This window comes from Lepisosteus oculatus, chromosome 22 (assembly GCF_040954835.1).
Source record: "Lepisosteus oculatus isolate fLepOcu1 chromosome 22, fLepOcu1.hap2, whole genome shotgun sequence".
NCBI lineage: Eukaryota > Metazoa > Chordata > Actinopteri > Semionotiformes > Lepisosteidae > Lepisosteus > Lepisosteus oculatus.
In genome coordinates this window covers 4,643,627-4,661,459 of record NC_090717.1, presented here as the reverse complement: position 1 = coordinate 4,661,459, position 17,833 = coordinate 4,643,627, and the positions used below count along the sequence as shown (strand labels likewise).

Genomic DNA, 17,833 nt, shown 5'->3' with positions numbered 1-17,833 from the left:
AAATAATTTACTGTATTCATCGTGCTGGATATAGAAATCTATTTCGCCTTATTTGTACTCACTAAACCAATAGTTTCATAAGCTAATAGAACGGGGGTATTAAGCCCGGTGACCTGGATATGGCTTTGATGTTGACACCTGCGAGTGTTACAGTAAGCTGCGAGCAGCCTTTAACTTTTCTCTGGTTTTTCTGCAGGGTTCTGTCCTCGACGCCAAAACCCAAATACTGTTCGTACCATGCCTTGTCAGATGACCTTGTTCAAACAAGGGTGTTGGCCTGCTGCGAGAACATCTTAACATTCCATTATAAACATTATATCCTTCACACTCTATGTTATTTAATGAGCTAAATAAATATTGTTGTTTTTTCACTACAATGTTTGTTTTATTTATATAATACAGGGGGAAACAGTTTTTCAAAAATACTATCTGACATATACAACATATATAGTACAGTCAATCTACTTTCCTTTGCAATATTTAATATAAATGATATAAATTCATGTTTTGAAAAGATGCTAAAGATATGTACAGTATTAAGTACAAAATATTGATCTCCCCGATCAGCCACTGAAGACAATACACTACATGCAATAGTTGAATACAATTAAACGTTTCAGTGTTCTCTTTTAATACTATTTTAGTAGAATAGACTACATTTTGACTGATAGAGCATATTTTTTAATTTACTACAGCGACATTCTTTCTCTGTTCATTTTTAGAATAAATGCCTATTATCCATTTCATGCCTAAGACACAGCACTGTAGACTCACTGCAAACAAATTGTCCTTTCCAAATTGTAAGTAAATTATTTTACATTTGTGTTATTTTGCTGAGTTGTATACAATGGAAAAGTACAAAATGTACTGTAGACAGCTGGACATTTTACTAGAGAAATCTAAGTACCTCGCTCAAAGTAACAATAGCTACAGTACTGTATGTCACACATCATGATTTAAATTTACCCCCCACACACACACTTGTCTGGTTTATTATTAATCAGTATTTCTATCTGCTGCAGGCATTTTGTTTCCCTTTCTCTGCTCAAAAACAAAGTGTGCAAGAAGACAGTAGAATGGTTCTCTGGGAGATCTATAGAGCCATCTGTTCAAACCATAAATTAATCTATAATCAACTGAGACAGTAAACAAAAAAGAAAGGATAATCTAGGCCTCAGTATTCCTTATGGGTTTTAATACCTTCAAATGAGTTTGTTACCGTTAGTTAAAGCTTCATTATCCTCAGTTATGCATAGCAACCTAAAAGTGTTATATGAATATTGTAGGAAGAGGATTAAGGAAGACAAAAAAGCATCTTTTCATGACATACTTTAAGACCATTAAGGAGTTACTCAATTCCCTTTATTTCCCGAAATTGGACTAAGAATCAATTAATGGTTAGAAGAAGGCTGTCTGTTGTTTTTATGAAAATATACCTCGTTAGTTTTTCCTCAATGCCACTTTGTTCATAGGAGCAACAACAGATCATAACAGGTCAGGAAAGCAGAACTCATGAGTTGAAACTGACATATGTGTGCTTCCCTGATGCTTGCTAAGTTTACTGAAATTTGATGAGCAAGTTGCTCAAAAACATGACAGCCACTGGATTTTCTAGAATATGTGGTCACTGGTGTCTTTAATGCCAATGTTTTCTGCTGCAGAGTGTGTGTTCACGAATCACTTGTGCAGAATAAATAACATAATAAAATGAGAAATAAATGCTATAAAATAATATTTATTTTCCACAGAATTTCATGATTCTACAATGAAACACATACAGATTAAAGGAGAGCAGATAGGATCTTCAGACTCTGAAGAGACATACTGTACACTTATCACCGATATTCCAATGTGTGAGAATATCAATTAGAATTCCTAGCAATGGATCACTTTGTTCTCCCTGATTAGTAAAACAATTCAAATCTAATACAGTATTCAAATTACACATTACATAGACAGAACATATCGATTTTGTTTTTCACAAAAGCAGCACTACTTAGCAGGCAAATGGCTTATATTTTGAGTTTTACAGAAAGGATGGTTTAAATTTACATTTGAAAGGGAATTTGTAGCAAATGTTATGTTGTCTCATCATAAAAGTATTTGCAAAATCATGTAACAGCCACCAATGAAAAATAAAAATAACTTTTGGTTATCATAATTCTGTTGTATGGGAGTGGCATAGTTTCTGCAGTTGCTTTGAATTTAAGTGAATATCAGGCTTAAGCTTTGGGTTAGGGGAGACCGCATACAGCTTCAAAATGACCTATGTTTTCAAATCTCTGTTGAGGTAAAAGAATGCAAGTAGACATCACACAAATAAAATTGTTCTCACAAAAATTAAGGATAAATTATCAATGTATAACCTACTTTAGCCAGAGTGATGGCTCCTTTTTTCAAGGAGTGGCATTCAAGTGAAATTACTATTATATATATATATGGAATTTAAAATTAATGTGTGTAAACGGAAGACACAAGAATACAAGAAAGCTTACAAAAAACAAGAGGCCATTTGGCCCGACAAAAGCCAAAGAAGTGGGGGAAAAAAACAAAGTCAATGTGGAGTAACATTCCTGCCCCAGTTACAGTGCAAAGAGAGAATGTAATCTTGCGTTCATTTAGGGGCCTGAAATAAAAATAAATTAGTGAGAGGCACACAATGATAGACTAATGTGAGCAAGTGACAGAACTCAGTCTGTATAGAACCAGTAATGCACAGAGCCCAAGATGTTTCACATTCCCCATATACAGTATATTCACAATGCTTCCCCACCGTGTGTCGTGTGATAAACATGTTACCTCTAATATTCTATCGGATTAATTCAAATATTGATAAAGGCAGCTCCTTGGAATGCTAACCAACAATGGCCAAGATCCTCAGAGGAACACTAAGATCTTAAATAACCTCTCATGGTTTTTATATTCAAATATTTTGAATGGTATACCTGTAATGTTGCCAGATTCCAAATGAACAAAGTCAGGACATGTACTTTTTATATGAATTTGTATATTTATATATACTACAACAAAATTCATGTAAGTTCATTTGACCGTTCGGTAGGCTGACAATTTCGATTCTCAAAAAAAATCAACTAATAATTTAAAGAGGAAAGAATTCAAAATGTCTTTGAAAGTACTGTTTCTTAGAGAAAGGATCAGGCTTTTATCAGACTTTGCTCTGTATTATGCATTTTCTGTACAGTACCGTGTTCTACAAAACGCTTGCAATCAGTTATGATTTGAATAACAAAAAAAATGGAAAAATGGTTTCTATTCTGAGGTACCACAAACATGAAATAACCATTTTTACTTACAGTAGTTTTGCTGGATTAATATTAAACTGGAAACTCTCCAGTTTGGGATTTTAAACCTGAGGAACATGACAGGAAATATTTGTTTCCATAATAAAAGTAAACTTGTGTAGCTGTCACTAGTCTAAACACTGAGCATGCTGTTCGATAATGAAAGCTTTAATAAAGCTATTCTAAACCACAGGCTAGCACAGGAGGTACATTGCCAGAGGAATTACCAGTTCACTGGGCAGTTCTTGAACTGTAAACCACGATAAAAATATCTGAAATGTAACTGAAGGTGTTTCACAGCAGCTTATAAACTGAGTAAAACAGAGAAACTAAGTGTTAAAAGTACTTCTGATATTTCCTGAAGTGATTTGAGTACAATCAGATTTTTACAGTGTAGTTGAAGGATTCTGTCTTGCTGAAATTCACGATGTGGAATGTGGTAAATGAGGGAGATGTTGCTTTCCACCGTCACTGAAGAGGGGAGTTCTTCAAAGGAATCATGATTCTGGATTCCATGCTTCGAATCAGTGGCACTGCAAGAAACAAAGAAAAGAATTTTAAAAAGTGGTGCAGCATTACAACAAATACTCACGGTTACATCAATTCAGGCAGAAGAAATAAACAATAACCTCGAAAAGATTTGGAAAATGCTCAACAGAATCCAAACATCAACAGTAGCTGTGCTAATTAAGTTACTGTGACAGTTAGGGCAGGAGGTTAGGATCATGGCTGGATTTAGCACCTTGGGTTAGAAGTCTGCTTGTCACAATCACAATTATGTCTGCTATGAAGTAATGCAGTCACACTGAATCTGTCCCAGTTTTTAGCCTGTATATTAAAGAGGGAGTTCAAGAGTCAGCAAAGCACTTTGGATTTTGTTTTGTACTTCAAATGAAAAAATCGTGTGTTTTTTCATCTCCATATGATTGTGCTTCTGTTTACCTCAACTGACACTCACTATGAATCTAGCTCCTAACTGTTTTAAACACCATGGAAACTGCAGAGCCCAGTAGAAGTCCTGATCCCACCTGTGTAATACACATTTTCATCCCAGCCTGGTTTCTGCCACGCAGCATTTCTCGTCTCTTCTCGAGACTGCAAGTCTTTGTAAGCTGTGAATATAAACACACAAAAAAATAAACCAGCATTAAAAACCATTTGCACATTTTGATAGTCACTTTATATAAAACGTGAACCAAAGCTTAATAGATGAATAGCCTCCTTTCAAGCATGTTTGGGTTTTTGGTCCCATACCGCAAATACACAGTGTAGTAACCACTTCAAATGAGATCAGGGCTAATGAGACGAGGGGTCAAGCCATCTTCCTCATGCCAATGAGGACCCACAGGCATAATTTAGGACAGCCAAGAAAATCTCCCACACAAACCATTGGGAGGCGAGAAGAAACTTCAGCACCCAGATACAGCCCACAAGAACACAGAGCATTCAACGCCACACAGTCAAGAAGTGCTAATTACCATGCCATCATTTTTCATGCATACCTTTATCAATCTAGTCTCCTGGCGTTGTCTTAAGATTGTCAATACTCTCTCTCATCTTAAACTTGATTTGCATTTAACTGTATTTACTTAAGCCTTACTCCCCTTGTTTCTGGGTTAAGCTCCAGGTTGCCACAACCCTCACCAGGAATATAATATAATAACATTACTTTATTAACCCTTTACAATTTCTTGCATTAGGAATTATCTTTTTGCATACCCCAGCTTGCTCTCCATGAGACACACAGACACACAGAGAGGGAGAGAGCTTGGGGTCAGAGCGCAGGGTCTGCCATTGTACAGCGCCCCTGGAGCAGTTGGGGTTAAGGCTTGCTCAGGAGCCCAACGGAGTAGGATTCCTCTGCCGGCTGCGGGATTTGAACCAGCAACCTTCCAGCCACAGGCGCAGATCCTTAACCACAGAGCCACCGCTCCGCAGCTTTTGGAAAATGGAAGGATGGTATTTACTCAAACGCTCAATGCAGGAAGCTTAAATGCACAACCATCTGAAGCTGATTTGGCACAACTACTGAGATCCCAGTCCAATGAAGACAACAGTTTTTGATCTATGGTCGAAGTCTACTGCTTTCCACTACACTAACCGTTTCAGAACCCTAGCCTTTTCTCTGAACTCACCCCACAGATGATGGACCACATACAGATCTCCGATCTGCGTGAAGAATCCACCCACAGCTTCTTGGTTTTCTTGACGTTTCTGAATGGCTCGAGCCCTAGCAAAAAATAGCCTTTGTTAAAGCTCATCGCCTTGCACATCTGCAAGGACAACAGTCTTTTATAAGTGATCTAAGGGAATGAAGACAAACCTCCTAAATCATATCCAGAACTCATTTGAAAATGAACATTTTCTGTAGGTTTTGGAGATGTGAACACTTCAGAATACACCCCTCACACACATTAGTACTAATTGCTCCTATACTGCAGAAATTCATGTACTGTACTTGGAAACAGAGTTTAACTGACATCCTAAATTTACATACAGTATAAAGTTTGAATTAAACTCTTCTATTATTTGCATTAGTTCTGTGGAACCTGGTGAGTTCTTAGTTTTTTTTTAAATCAGTTTTCTCTCCTTGCAATACTATGAAATTTTGTTTATATTAAAAGAAAACAAAGATTTCCTCTGAAGTTTAAAGCAGAAACTTTGAGATGCGCGAGTCAGGCAAAATACAGGAACACTGACGGGAAAGAATGTAAAAAGGTGCTGTAAATTGCATATTGTACAGCCATATGACTAGGTCGTGAGTTTGAACAGAATATTTTTTGTATCTGTGAAAGTCATTTTTCGTTATCACTCTGGATCTTGTTCATGAAAGGCAGCAGTAAATGTGTAAGAGAAAAGGGCTTACCAGTGATTTCCCCACTCAATCATTGTTCCAGGCTAGAAGATAAAATGAAGATACCGATAACATTAAACTACAGAAACTGCAAAAAAGAATGTGTGTATAGGCATTCCCAAGGGCTCGAATGATTAGAAAACTATTTTCAGTGTGATAAGCTGCTCAATAGACGGGACTCAACCTTCAGTTTGTAGGTACGCAGCTCATAGATATTGGGGCCTGCCCTGGAGAGCGGCTCATTCCAGAAGCTGAACTCCAGAAGCAGCTGGTTTCTGCGCGAGATCAGCATTTTACTCCTCTCCTTCCGGAACTCCAAGTACTCCTATAGGGATTCAGCAGATGGAATATCACAAGCAACCAAGAACCAGCTGTAAGAATTTTTCATACAGTACAGCACGCATGTACATCTTGTTCTATTCCAAAATAATTTCTACAATTAAATATGTGCATTCATTGGTGTGCAAAAAATCCTATTAAAATCTTATTAATGCAAACCCTTAATTCTACTGATATTTGAGCTAATTTGTTTTAAACTAACCAGCTTATCCTGATAGACCTGTATTTGGCACTACAAACAGTATGTTCGGATGTACAGTGGAAAACAAATACGTTAATGATAGGGAACAATGAATCAATTAGACTTGACTGATAGATACTGTATGATGGAATAGCTATTGCAACACTTTATATTGGATATTCACATTTACAATTGAACCACTGTGAGTTTTTTAAAAATCAATGTGAATTGAAAAATAAGTGACAAGCTTGGTTTCTTCTCATCTAAACTAAGCATTCAATGTGCTCAATAACATTCAATGTAATTTTCATAGAAGAAAACACTAATGAAGGCATCAGTACATTGCTGATGCTCATAACAATCACATATTTTAACTCTTGTCATCCAAGACACCAAAGACTTTTGCACAGCAGAGTAATTCAGAATGCATACACTTCACTATTTGACTTCTTTAACACTTTCTAAACATGACACGAGCATCATCACAGGAGCAAAACAAAATCACAAAAAAAAAAACCAAGGTTACTTTAGAAGACCAATGTTCCATTCACAAGAGATTCTTGACATTCTTTAAATCTACATGGACTGCCTAAATATCTTTAATCCACAGGAAGAGAGAATGTATACTATGTAACCTCATACAGTATGATAACTATTGCATATTGTTTACTTGGTGTTTTTAGTGCATTTTCTGGGGTGTGATGTATTTTTATAAATCCTTTCCAGAGAAGTGACAGTGAGCAAGCCTATTTATACACCTTGGGATCTTTAGTAGTTATGTATCAATTCATCCCTGAAGACAACTACCTAAAACTATTAATATTCAACTTTATGATGCTGTTTCTCCAATATCTGAATTGTTTCCAGTAAAGTCACCAAAACAGAGGTACCTGTATATACACGCTTAGCCAGAACCTCACCAATTAATTTGATTTAACTTTCTCTTACCTTTGTATGCAGTCAACACACCAACAACAGAAGAACCACATACAGTGACAAACAGAAACAAATATCAGTGACCATCAATTATAATATGAAGGAAAAAACAAGAACCAGTTCCATACCTTATCCTGCCACAACTTGTTTAAACATTCAGTCAAGGCTGGATAACCCCCAGAGTATCGCCAGAGGTGCACTGCAACAGCAGAACAGCACAGGTAACTATTGCTTTGTCCTACCACTGGAAAACAGCAGGGGTCGCTATTACTTACCCTTACCACTTGAAGAATACAAACACGGGTTTTTCACCCGTCTTTGTATTCTGTTTCAAGGAGAAACAGCAGATCAGCATATAACCATTTAATACCCACCTGAACTACTATAACCATACTGATCACGCAGAAAGCTACAAAAAAGGGTCCGTTTTACAACTTTGGTCAAGTGCCATAAATATGGATGGATAGTGAACATATGACAAATCTCCTACGCTTTTGTATAATACGTATGCCATGAGCTCAATGCAGTACTGAATGAGCTACAGAAAACACTTACCAGCTTGGTCTTGTTCCCCATACCAAGTGTTCCAGCTTCCCACTATCTCACAAGGATAGTCCTTGTCACAGTGCAGTCGGTTCTGAACCTCAGCTCTGCAGGCCACAGACAACAATGCCACAATTGACACTCGAACTCCTTCTATCACCGAAAGTGTGATCAGAGCAAGAAATACCTGAGTAAATCATACTGATAATAATCATGAAGTCATTGCTAATTACTGGTGGATTTTAAAAAATTAACTGCATAAGCTAAACCACAGTGGACCCTTCTGAAATGTATAAAATACACATTCACCACCATGAAGGTGACTCCATAATCCTCTGAAGTGATTAAACTAAGCGTGAATGAGTCAAAATATAAAATACAATGTACTACTTACGATAAGTTGTTATAGGCGTCTAGGTACTCTGGTTTCACATTGTGAACTGAAATAGGAAGGAAAAGAATCTGCTTAGTCACAAAGAGTTTGTAGTAGAGTCTGTTTGCATGGGTGCAGGGTGTATATTGTATATGAATGGTTGGGTTGTTGTTATTGAGAAATCCAGTGCACACAGTGCTTTACAGAATTTTAACAGTGGCATTATTCTGCATAAATTCAAAAACTACCTGAAGAAACAGCAGCACCATTTGAGGTCATCTGTACTCACACTGTATTTTGTACAGGTTGCTGGTCTCTTTTTTTGACAGCAGGTTGGAGTGGGCATCTTTCCTGGGATCAACTTTATGCACAAACAAAGACTGGAACCAGCTTTTGTCTGCAAGACCTCTATTAAATGGGGAGACGGATAAGGGGTGTAGGGTGAGAAACATATTGATAAACAATGTTTCAAGACAAACACCGATTTCTGATTTTGCCTGTCTCAGAGGCTTCAGTCAAAGGTATGTTTGCCAAGACGGCATGTTTCCAATAAGCAGCTCACAACAAATAAGTCTAATTGATTGCTGAGTATTGCCCACTTCAGATGTTTTTCAGCACTGGCTACTCCCTGTTCAGTACATCAACTGTAGTGGTCATGTGATAGCGCCTACTGCCCCGAGGGGCAAAGTTCAGGAACCAGGAAAACGATTGACTTAGACATTAGACCTTTCTCAATGTGTTTCATTTCCTCACATCTGCACGGAATAGTAATTTAGTGAGCTTTCGTGCTATTTCCTAGAACACCAACTACTAAATAGGAAAATGAAAAATGAATCGACTCCATTACGGTCAGAAACCATTTGTTTTGTTAACAACTGGTCAACAACATCATTCATTGTATTTTACAACCGGAGCGCCTGAACCCTTCCGATCAAAGAAGCTGCCATAATTAAAAATATCATACATTTTCTTTTTTTTTTCTTTTAGAAAACGTGTAACGTCCTGTCTAACGTCAGGACACGAGCATTTGCAATGCACCTGCAGGCACATCTTTCACCTTCGTTTCTAAGCACAAAACACTGCAGTGACAGGAGTCTATAAACAGCAGAATAAACATATATATTTAACAAAACCATGCTCTCTGTTAAACCTTGCAACTAGTTCGGCTTTACCTTTTAAAGATGAACAGCCCCAAAGTATTCTTACACAGTAATTGCTGGGGTTTGGGCAGTTTTAAAAACCACGTCGCCGCCATCTTCTAGTGTTTTAAAAACGCTGTGCTTTATTTAAAAGAAAAATACTGGCTGAAATTGCAGTGGTTTCTGGATGTGTCGCACGTGTAGATCCGTGTGTCACATTCACCCAAATCACTCGAGTTTAGTTCCTGCTCAAAGGTTGCACACGTTCAAGTGACGTGATCCTGAATATAACTAAGGAACAAAATATCTTCGCAACGGAGATCGATTCATTGACTCTAAAATAACAAGCCAATGGCTGTATGCCTGGCTCTTACAAACAACTGTTTTTTTATAATGTCCTATAATTATTGTTTTTTTCCCACTGTGTGTAATATAAACCTCTCTCTATGGTCTTTAATATACAATAATAAAAAATAAACAAGTTATGTAATCAAAATCAAAATAACACGTTCTATGAACAAAACAAATTATTAATACATTTACAGTGTGAATGATGCACACGAATGTATTTATTTCCGTCCTTAATCATACTGTATATTAATTAGTAAAAGTCTTTGTACTGCTACTAAATGTAAATACTGTTCTCTTATCATGCCAGTATGCATTATGTTTTTTAATTTGTCGTATACACGGGATAACTAAGAAAATTATGTTACTTAGATGTATGTTGGTCATTCTAATATTAACTAGTCCCACCCACAAATAATATTATCCATTACATTATCTTAATTTATTTTTAACAAAACCACATACCCTGCTCTAGGCTTACTTTTCTACCTTATCATTGTTAATATGAAACATCATGTACAGTATAATTTCTGTTGCACTATTGTTAACAAACTGCAACACCTCTGTGTTTTTGTGTTCGGCACCCAGACTTAACCATTCTGCTGTTTCCCCAATAACCTACAGTAAGTAAATAAGATGTGTTTTCCTAATGTACGTTAAGCTAATCATAAAGAGGAATAATATATACAGTATTCATATTAGAACTTGAAAGTGTTTTATTATCCTGTGTAAGGTTGAAAATAACTCACACTTTCAGATGAATCTGAAACAATTTATAATTTAATTTACTTATTCACTTCTTATGCTCTTATTGACTTATTCAATTCTGTTGCTTTTTTTGTGGGGACAAAACATTAAATCTGTTACAAACACATGCACCACTTGTGAAGGGACGAAAGAAGATTCAAACACAAGGAGACAAGGAGAAACAGTCAACATTGTGATCTTTTTATTATTCGTGCAAAATGCCAGAGCGGTCCAAGGTACCCACGATAATAGACAGATACAGTATGCGGTGTTAAGCTTTCTTCAGCAATGTGCTAAACTCTCTGAAAAACAGAAAAACAAAAACAGTTGTAAACTCACATCACTCTGGGGCTATTATAAAACTAAACCAGAGAACACAAGAAAAACAGAAAGGAAGGAGAAATCAGTTTCATTTCCTCACATCTGGATTATTTGTATTACCAAAAGAATATTGTTTTGTTTTTTGCCTCTATCTAATACTGTACACTATAGCAGTATATGGACAGCACATGGCTCTCAGACACATTCAAATACTACACAACATAAAAATGTTTTAGACTACACATCCTAACTAATCAGTATCTTCAGAAGGCTCATTAGCTTTCTTCATATTAATATATGCTTGTTCAAAAGTGTGCAGCTAAGACTCCTCTAAAAGGTGTTACAAAGATTATTTCAGTGTACCTGAAGTCAATCTCACCACAGTTGTCCTTATCAAGATCATCCATGAGTTGCTGCACTTCTTCCATGGTTAAACAGGTTCCTATCCCCTGCATCAAACAAAAAACACTCATGAGCTTTTGAGCAATGGCAATTTATATGGTAATAATGTTACACATTCCAGGTTTATGACAGAGGCGCTGTGCGTTTACTAACCTTGAGTCCCAGCTGAAACTCTGCTCTAGTGATGAGAGCACTTCCACCCTCTTCCACAGAGTCAAAAGAATCCTCAAGCTTCAAGTTGTTCTTTTTTATGTGATACTTCAGTTTTCCTAAGGGATCTTTCTAGAGGTGACAGGAGCACTTGAGGTTGGATATTGTTTGCTCATTCATTGCAGGTCCAGCAATCATCCATTGATTCGATTCTGTAGCTGCTATCGTTTAATACAGCCATATTTCTTGCAGTAATTTATGCATTGATGTGACAGTTTCTACAGTATGTTGTTTATGTCAGATCTTTTTGCAACTTCCCTCCTTGCACCCTATTCTTCTGGGACAGGTTACAGGTTGATCCTCGTTATGAATAAGCGGTTTTCTGATACTCTATTGCAGGGATGGATGGATGTTTTTGATGTAAAAATTTTAAAAAAGACAGATTTTTCTATCATTTCATCTACATATATCTCAAATCTATGCATGACTGTACAGGCAGTTGGAACACACACAAAAAAAATCTAACTAGCAAGTGGAGGTTAATTCCAAGTAGAAAGATATAGAACTATAACTCTAACACTAAGACTCAACAGCCGAAACATTGTGGTTTTTTCCTACTTTTCAGGATGAAATTAACCTTTAATTTTTCCTTGTCGGCTGATGACTGTATTTATTCGACAAAAACCATTGACCTATAATTATATACCGTTTTCATAGATTCGACAGGTGGTTTTATCTTCTGAGTATCATTCTTGCGCTAGAAGGGGGTCTGTTTTACCCTGTTACAAATAAAATTGCTTTATGCGTTTTTAGCAGTACAGATTAATATTCATATTCTGTTATAATATTCCCCGAGGTGGAGTGTTGTACAGTAGTTGCAGTCCGTCAACAAGCTGTTCGCTGAGCAACTTACTGGGACTTTAGATGTTTTGAAAGAAAAGCTGTCTGCATTTCTTTCGTGTTTCACCTGCAGGTTCGGAAACATTTCTTTGACTTTGTTGTACAATTCATCAAAATCCTTGTTCACGATGATGTCCTGAGAAAAAATATACACAGAACGTTGATTAGTATGCACACACCCATTCAAACAAGGACAGTAATAGTATAACAGCAAACTATTTTAATATGTAATATGTCTGTTATCCGTAACATTCTGTAGGATGTGTATTGTTTTGCATGAGGACGTGAAGAAAACAGTAACTGAGAGCAACAGTTGTGCCATCAACGAAAAGTAAATATATATGAATAATTCTAAAATCAAATTAAAGCCGAAGGTGTAGTACAGAGAAGTCCAGGGTCTCGATGGCAGATTCAGGGTTCCCTTCCATTGATTTTAGTATCCCATAACAGCCAGCACTCTGCATTGGATTTCGAGACATCTAGAAAAGAGAAAGGGAAAGAAATGTGCCTTTAATCCCTAAATAATCTTTATGGTAAAGTAGATATCTAAGATTTCTGTAGGGGGCCCATGTACTTAACGTCAGTCTATTCTTACTTTTCAAAACTGTACCTATAACTATAACTGTTGCTGAATTGTATAGAGGGTTATTTAAAAAGAAAATACAAATGGCTTGATATGTCAAGCTAAAATAACAGGTGTGTTATGTGCCCATATCTACTGTACGGGGGACACCGTAGGAATTATTTCAAAAGTAAGAGATTTCACATCTTACACTAAGGATCTTCAGTGTCTTGTTTTCTTTGAGTCCCATGGCAAAGCGCACTGCACCTTCAGGAGGGATCTGATTGTTACTAAAACAGATACATGCAAGAAAATGATAGCTTTGGAAACGGGAGCAAGACAAAATCTTTAAAGCAGGGGTTTCAACTTCAGTTCCCGGAGGGTTTGGTGTCATTATGTCGTCTTTTCGTAGTTTTCCAGCTCTTGTGTCGCACAGTCTGTCTAATTAATTAAATATGTAATTTTAATACTTTTATCTAGATCCGTAGGTGTTTTATCAGCAATTGCACACATAATGACATGAATGCTCTGAGTAATAAACAGTAAAACACCTCAGGAAAAATCCAATGGATTTGAAATAAGAAAATAATTAGATTGTTTCTTTAATTGGCTGCTCTGGCTGTGATAAAGATGCAAGACCCCTCAGGCACCTGTTTTAGAAACACGTTCTTTAAAACATAGAAACATGTTGTAGTATTTTATAACAAATTCAAATTCAACTACTGAGACATGCCTGTCCGCTTCAATTTTCACCAGAAAAAACACCTATTTACAGCATTTATTCCTAGGAGTTGCACAGGTATAAAACTTTCCATCTACACCGGATAGACATTTTCAAGCACACAGTTTTCTTCAGTAAGTTAATAATGTCAGTCGGTACTTAAAGACTTTACATGTTTCTTCATGCTATGCTAAAATCAGCAGAAAGAGGGAGACAAAAGTTAAGTTTACAGTGAAATACACTTTCATTGGATGGTGGGCATTCATCTGAGTTCAGACTCTACTTTCACATACTGTACTGTACCTGATGTTCAAATCTTCAAGCACATTGTTCACCTTAAGAGCTTCACCGAGAGCTGCAGCTCCATCTTTCCCAAATCCATTGTACGACAGGTCTAGCTTTCGAAGAAATATGTTTGCCTAAAATGAAAATATGATAGTCAAATAAGGTGTATTTATAAACTATTATGTTAGATGTAATATGTTTATTTTACAAAGTACTAAGATATAAAGACAAGTATGTAGTCTTATGCTTCCGCTCCCCAAAATATTTTCATCTGAGCTTTTTCAGAAATGGAAAGTTGCATTAAAACAGATAATGGACAGTACCCCTAAACCTTTTGCCACTGCTATTGAGCTCTTTCCCCGTAAACAGTTCCAGCTCAGATTGAGGGTCTTCAATCCAGTGTTCTCAGCAATAGCATTGCCCAGTGCCTCACCTGAAGAAACAAACACAAAACAGCAGATGAACTTCCCCAGTGACATCTGACATTTTGGTTTCTGGTTGATTTTGAAGAATCTTCTTTGAAAAAGAACGGGATAAATAATATTTAACATCTAATCAAAATAATATTAGTGGTTTGTACAAGTGAGCACATAAAAAAAACAAATAAAAGGAACAAACTGAAAGATAGCCTGTTATGTTGTCCAATAATCTGCAAAGCAACTTTCTTAAATGATGTTGCTATGCAGCTTAATTGTTTCCCAATTCAGTCCTCTCAATACATTTTTATTGGAAGAACAATAATGCTTTCATGGCATCTGTTTCTTGCTCACAAGTCTTAAAATGTTGCACAGAACACGTTTCATCTGAGCTCTGGGACAGTGTAAAATTTGTGTAACAGTCTTTACAGATGTTTGTATGCCATGTCACGCAGTGATCCAAAAGCAGTGGCAGAAACCCTCACTACTGTATGTGATTATGACAGTAATCCACTGTGCTACTAAGAAACAAAAGCCTGCCTTTTCCTTTCCTGCAGGTTCCTGTAGTTTACATATGTTTTAATGTTAAATTGTCTTGTAACGAGCATGTAGAAATGAATCTGTCTAACCTGTGCACTAATCATATATATATGGTTATAAACATAGTCATTTCCAACAACAATTAATGCTACTACCTACAGCACACTTAATTAAAAGGTGAGCATTGGTTCTGGTGTACAGATCACCACAGAGGGCACAGTAAGTAAGGAAAGTAAGGTGGTGCTTACACTTGTTCTTCAGCATTAAGTCGTAATCTAGGGCTCATTATTTGAGTCACGAAGCTGAAGGTTAAAAAATAACATCTTCTAATGTGGAAACATTACTGTCCTATTCATTTTCCCATGGCATTGTCGCGGGCAGTACCTGCGCCGTCTCCCATCATGTTGTGACTCAGGACCATGCTTTCCACTTTCTGATTGCTCACCAAGGCTTCAGCTAAGTGCTTGGCAGCGTGATCATCAAAGTCATTCCCAGAGAGGCTGATAGTGACCAAGGTGGTGTTCTCCAGGAGCATACTGGAAAGGGCTTGGGCACCTCTCTCTCCCAGTTTGTTCTCTGACAAATCGATTTCTGGCAAAGAAAGAATTTTGGGGGGAGAAGGATTAGCTAAAGCCCCCCTTCTCCAGTTAATGCCAATGTAATTCTTGCTGATGGCTCATACACTGAGCAGGTTTCATTTAAAAAACGCTTCTGATGAGACAGAACAGGATGGCAGAGCCCTTACAACCAGAACAGAACCTGTGATGTAGCAGTTTTCTTTCAGCATCTCTGCAATCGCAGCTCCGCCCAGCCCCTCAATCCAATTATCCCTCAGGTTCAACTTGAGGATGGATGTGTTGGTTACCAAGGGAACAGCAAGAGCTTTGGCACTCTAGAAAAGGACATTTTGAAAGTAAGTTCCTGTTTCTTAAGCCTGATATGTACTGTATTTGTTCGGAGAAAAAGAGCAAGTAATAAATTAAACAGACCTAGAGATTTATAAGAGATTCACCAGCTATACCTGTGGACCGAGGCCATGATGCATCATTATGAGCTCTGTATCATTCATGTGACGCAGGAAGTATGACACCGGAACCACACCAAAGACCTTGCAGGCAGCCTTGTAACATGAATGTCCAGTGGGATCATAAGGTTCCTTCATGTCTTCAATAAATCAAGAACACCTGAACTTATAATCATAGCACTGCAGTACCATTCTTCTTTTAAGTACTTCGATATGGGCACAGGTGATGTTTACTTATTTAATCATCCACTTACAGTATGACATAAAAAAATAACAAGGATTGTAATTACTATTGTGAAACTCACTCCACACAGTAAATAGTCAGGATGCATATCTATATTGCATAGTCCTGTATGTAGTGATCACATTACTTAACACACTGAAAATACCTTACAGGTGAAAGGCATTCCTTGAAGTTTATATGTGCGAGTTTTCACAGAAGCAGATTAGTTTTAATAAAGGAGGACAGTTAAACTCTAGCATCCACCTTTAAGCTATTTTTATTTTTGTGCCGTAAAGTCAGCAGAAAGTCAACAGTGGGTTGGATATGAGGGAGGTGGTACCTTCTAATTCCAAATCTGTGTCCCATTCCTCCTCTGCACTGACCGTCTCCTTTTCAGAGCTGTCAGCTGGTTTATTTTCCAGGGCATTGTCATCATCATCCTGCTCGCTGGGTACGTTTTCTTCTCTGCTCACCTCTGAACTCAGAGCTCTGCTCAGTGCGGGGGACTGACCTTTGCCTGCTCTTGAGACAGTCTACATGACAAAGAACACAATCACAGCATTAGCTGAATTGAAAACAGAGCCAAATAATGTCATATCAGGAAACTGCAGAGAGATGTTTACAGAGAAGTGTGTGTTTTACTTTAAACAAAACATAATAATCAGTAGGCTCATTAAAATAAATTTGACTGATCTGTTACTACTGATAAACTACACATGCTGTAGATTTAAATCTAGAAGGAACAAAAAAATCCATAATTCCTACCCACCTTGTTGTCAGTACTGCCTCGACTGAAGGCTTTTTGAGGTCTGCTGGTTGGCCTGCTTCCTATTCCTCTCAGATTGTCCCATTCACTGTCTGATTCACTTTCTGGCTCAGTATCGTTCACTTCTAAAACTGAGGGCAACATGGACTCTTTCATTAGCTGTTTACTAAAAACCATGATATCCAGACAAACTCTCAAAATGTATCCAATGCAAATCACCCTAAGAACATCAATGGTTTCAAAAGCCTACAAACATGCACAATAATAAACAATTAGTAGTTGTGTGATCATCCATGAAAAATAAAGAGAAAAACAGCTTTTTGTGTTCTAGGAAACAAATCACTGCAATTATCACAGGTAGGCAGGGAGTTTTTCAACTTCACAACCTACCTTGTTACTAGGGGAGTCCTAATCAATCTCTGATTGGCAGAGAATTAAACTAATGGCAAAGCAGAATGCTCTGTAACTAATCGCAATCCTTCCAACCAGTGAGGACATAACGCAGCAGAGCTGTTAAAGTTAGGCTGATCCATTTCTGTTGTCAGGTTGCTATGGTGATGTGGCAACACTCCCAGTATCTGGACATATTGTGAAGCCTTTGAGATCTTGAATGCAAATGATATTGTAATGATTAGTAAGTGCACTGGGAACAGATGTTAAGAATGGGGATTATCTTTGTTTGCAAAATTCAAGAGGTCACTAACAACACCAAGAAAAACTCAGTGTTTTTTCTTTAGAGAACTCTATTTCCTAATGTTATG

The 17,833-nt window shown here is 37.2% G+C and overlaps 2 protein-coding genes across 2 annotated transcripts; both read right to left on the bottom strand.

Annotated features, from left to right (window-relative positions):
- Window positions 1–1,719: 1,719 nt before the first annotated feature.
- Window positions 1,720–9,989, bottom strand: nipsnap1 (nipsnap homolog 1 (C. elegans)). Its single transcript, XM_006640313.3, has 10 exons — window positions 9,701–9,989; window positions 8,818–8,936; window positions 8,550–8,595; window positions 8,168–8,262; window positions 7,741–7,811; window positions 6,341–6,481; window positions 6,169–6,200; window positions 5,438–5,532; window positions 4,331–4,414; window positions 1,720–3,835 (listed from the first exon to the last, which is right to left on the bottom strand). Exons 1-10 carry the CDS (start codon window positions 9,781–9,783, stop codon window positions 3,771–3,773), a joined length of 831 nt encoding a protein of 276 aa, XP_006640376.1. The 5' UTR covers window positions 9,784–9,989; the 3' UTR covers window positions 1,720–3,770.
- A 960-nt stretch (window positions 9,990–10,949) lies between these two features.
- lrrc74b (leucine rich repeat containing 74B) lies at window positions 10,950–17,455 on the bottom strand. The gene is made up of 13 exons (XM_006640312.3): window positions 17,076–17,455; window positions 16,647–16,839; window positions 16,081–16,223; window positions 15,819–15,951; window positions 15,444–15,650; window positions 14,427–14,536; window positions 14,122–14,237; window positions 13,309–13,387; window positions 12,919–13,014; window positions 12,549–12,671; window positions 11,639–11,767; window positions 11,447–11,532; window positions 10,950–11,064 (listed from the first exon to the last, which is right to left on the bottom strand). Exons 1-13 carry the CDS (start codon window positions 17,247–17,249, stop codon window positions 11,034–11,036), a joined length of 1,620 nt encoding a protein of 539 aa, XP_006640375.2. The 5' UTR covers window positions 17,250–17,455; the 3' UTR covers window positions 10,950–11,033.
- Window positions 17,456–17,833: the final 378 nt, after the last annotated feature.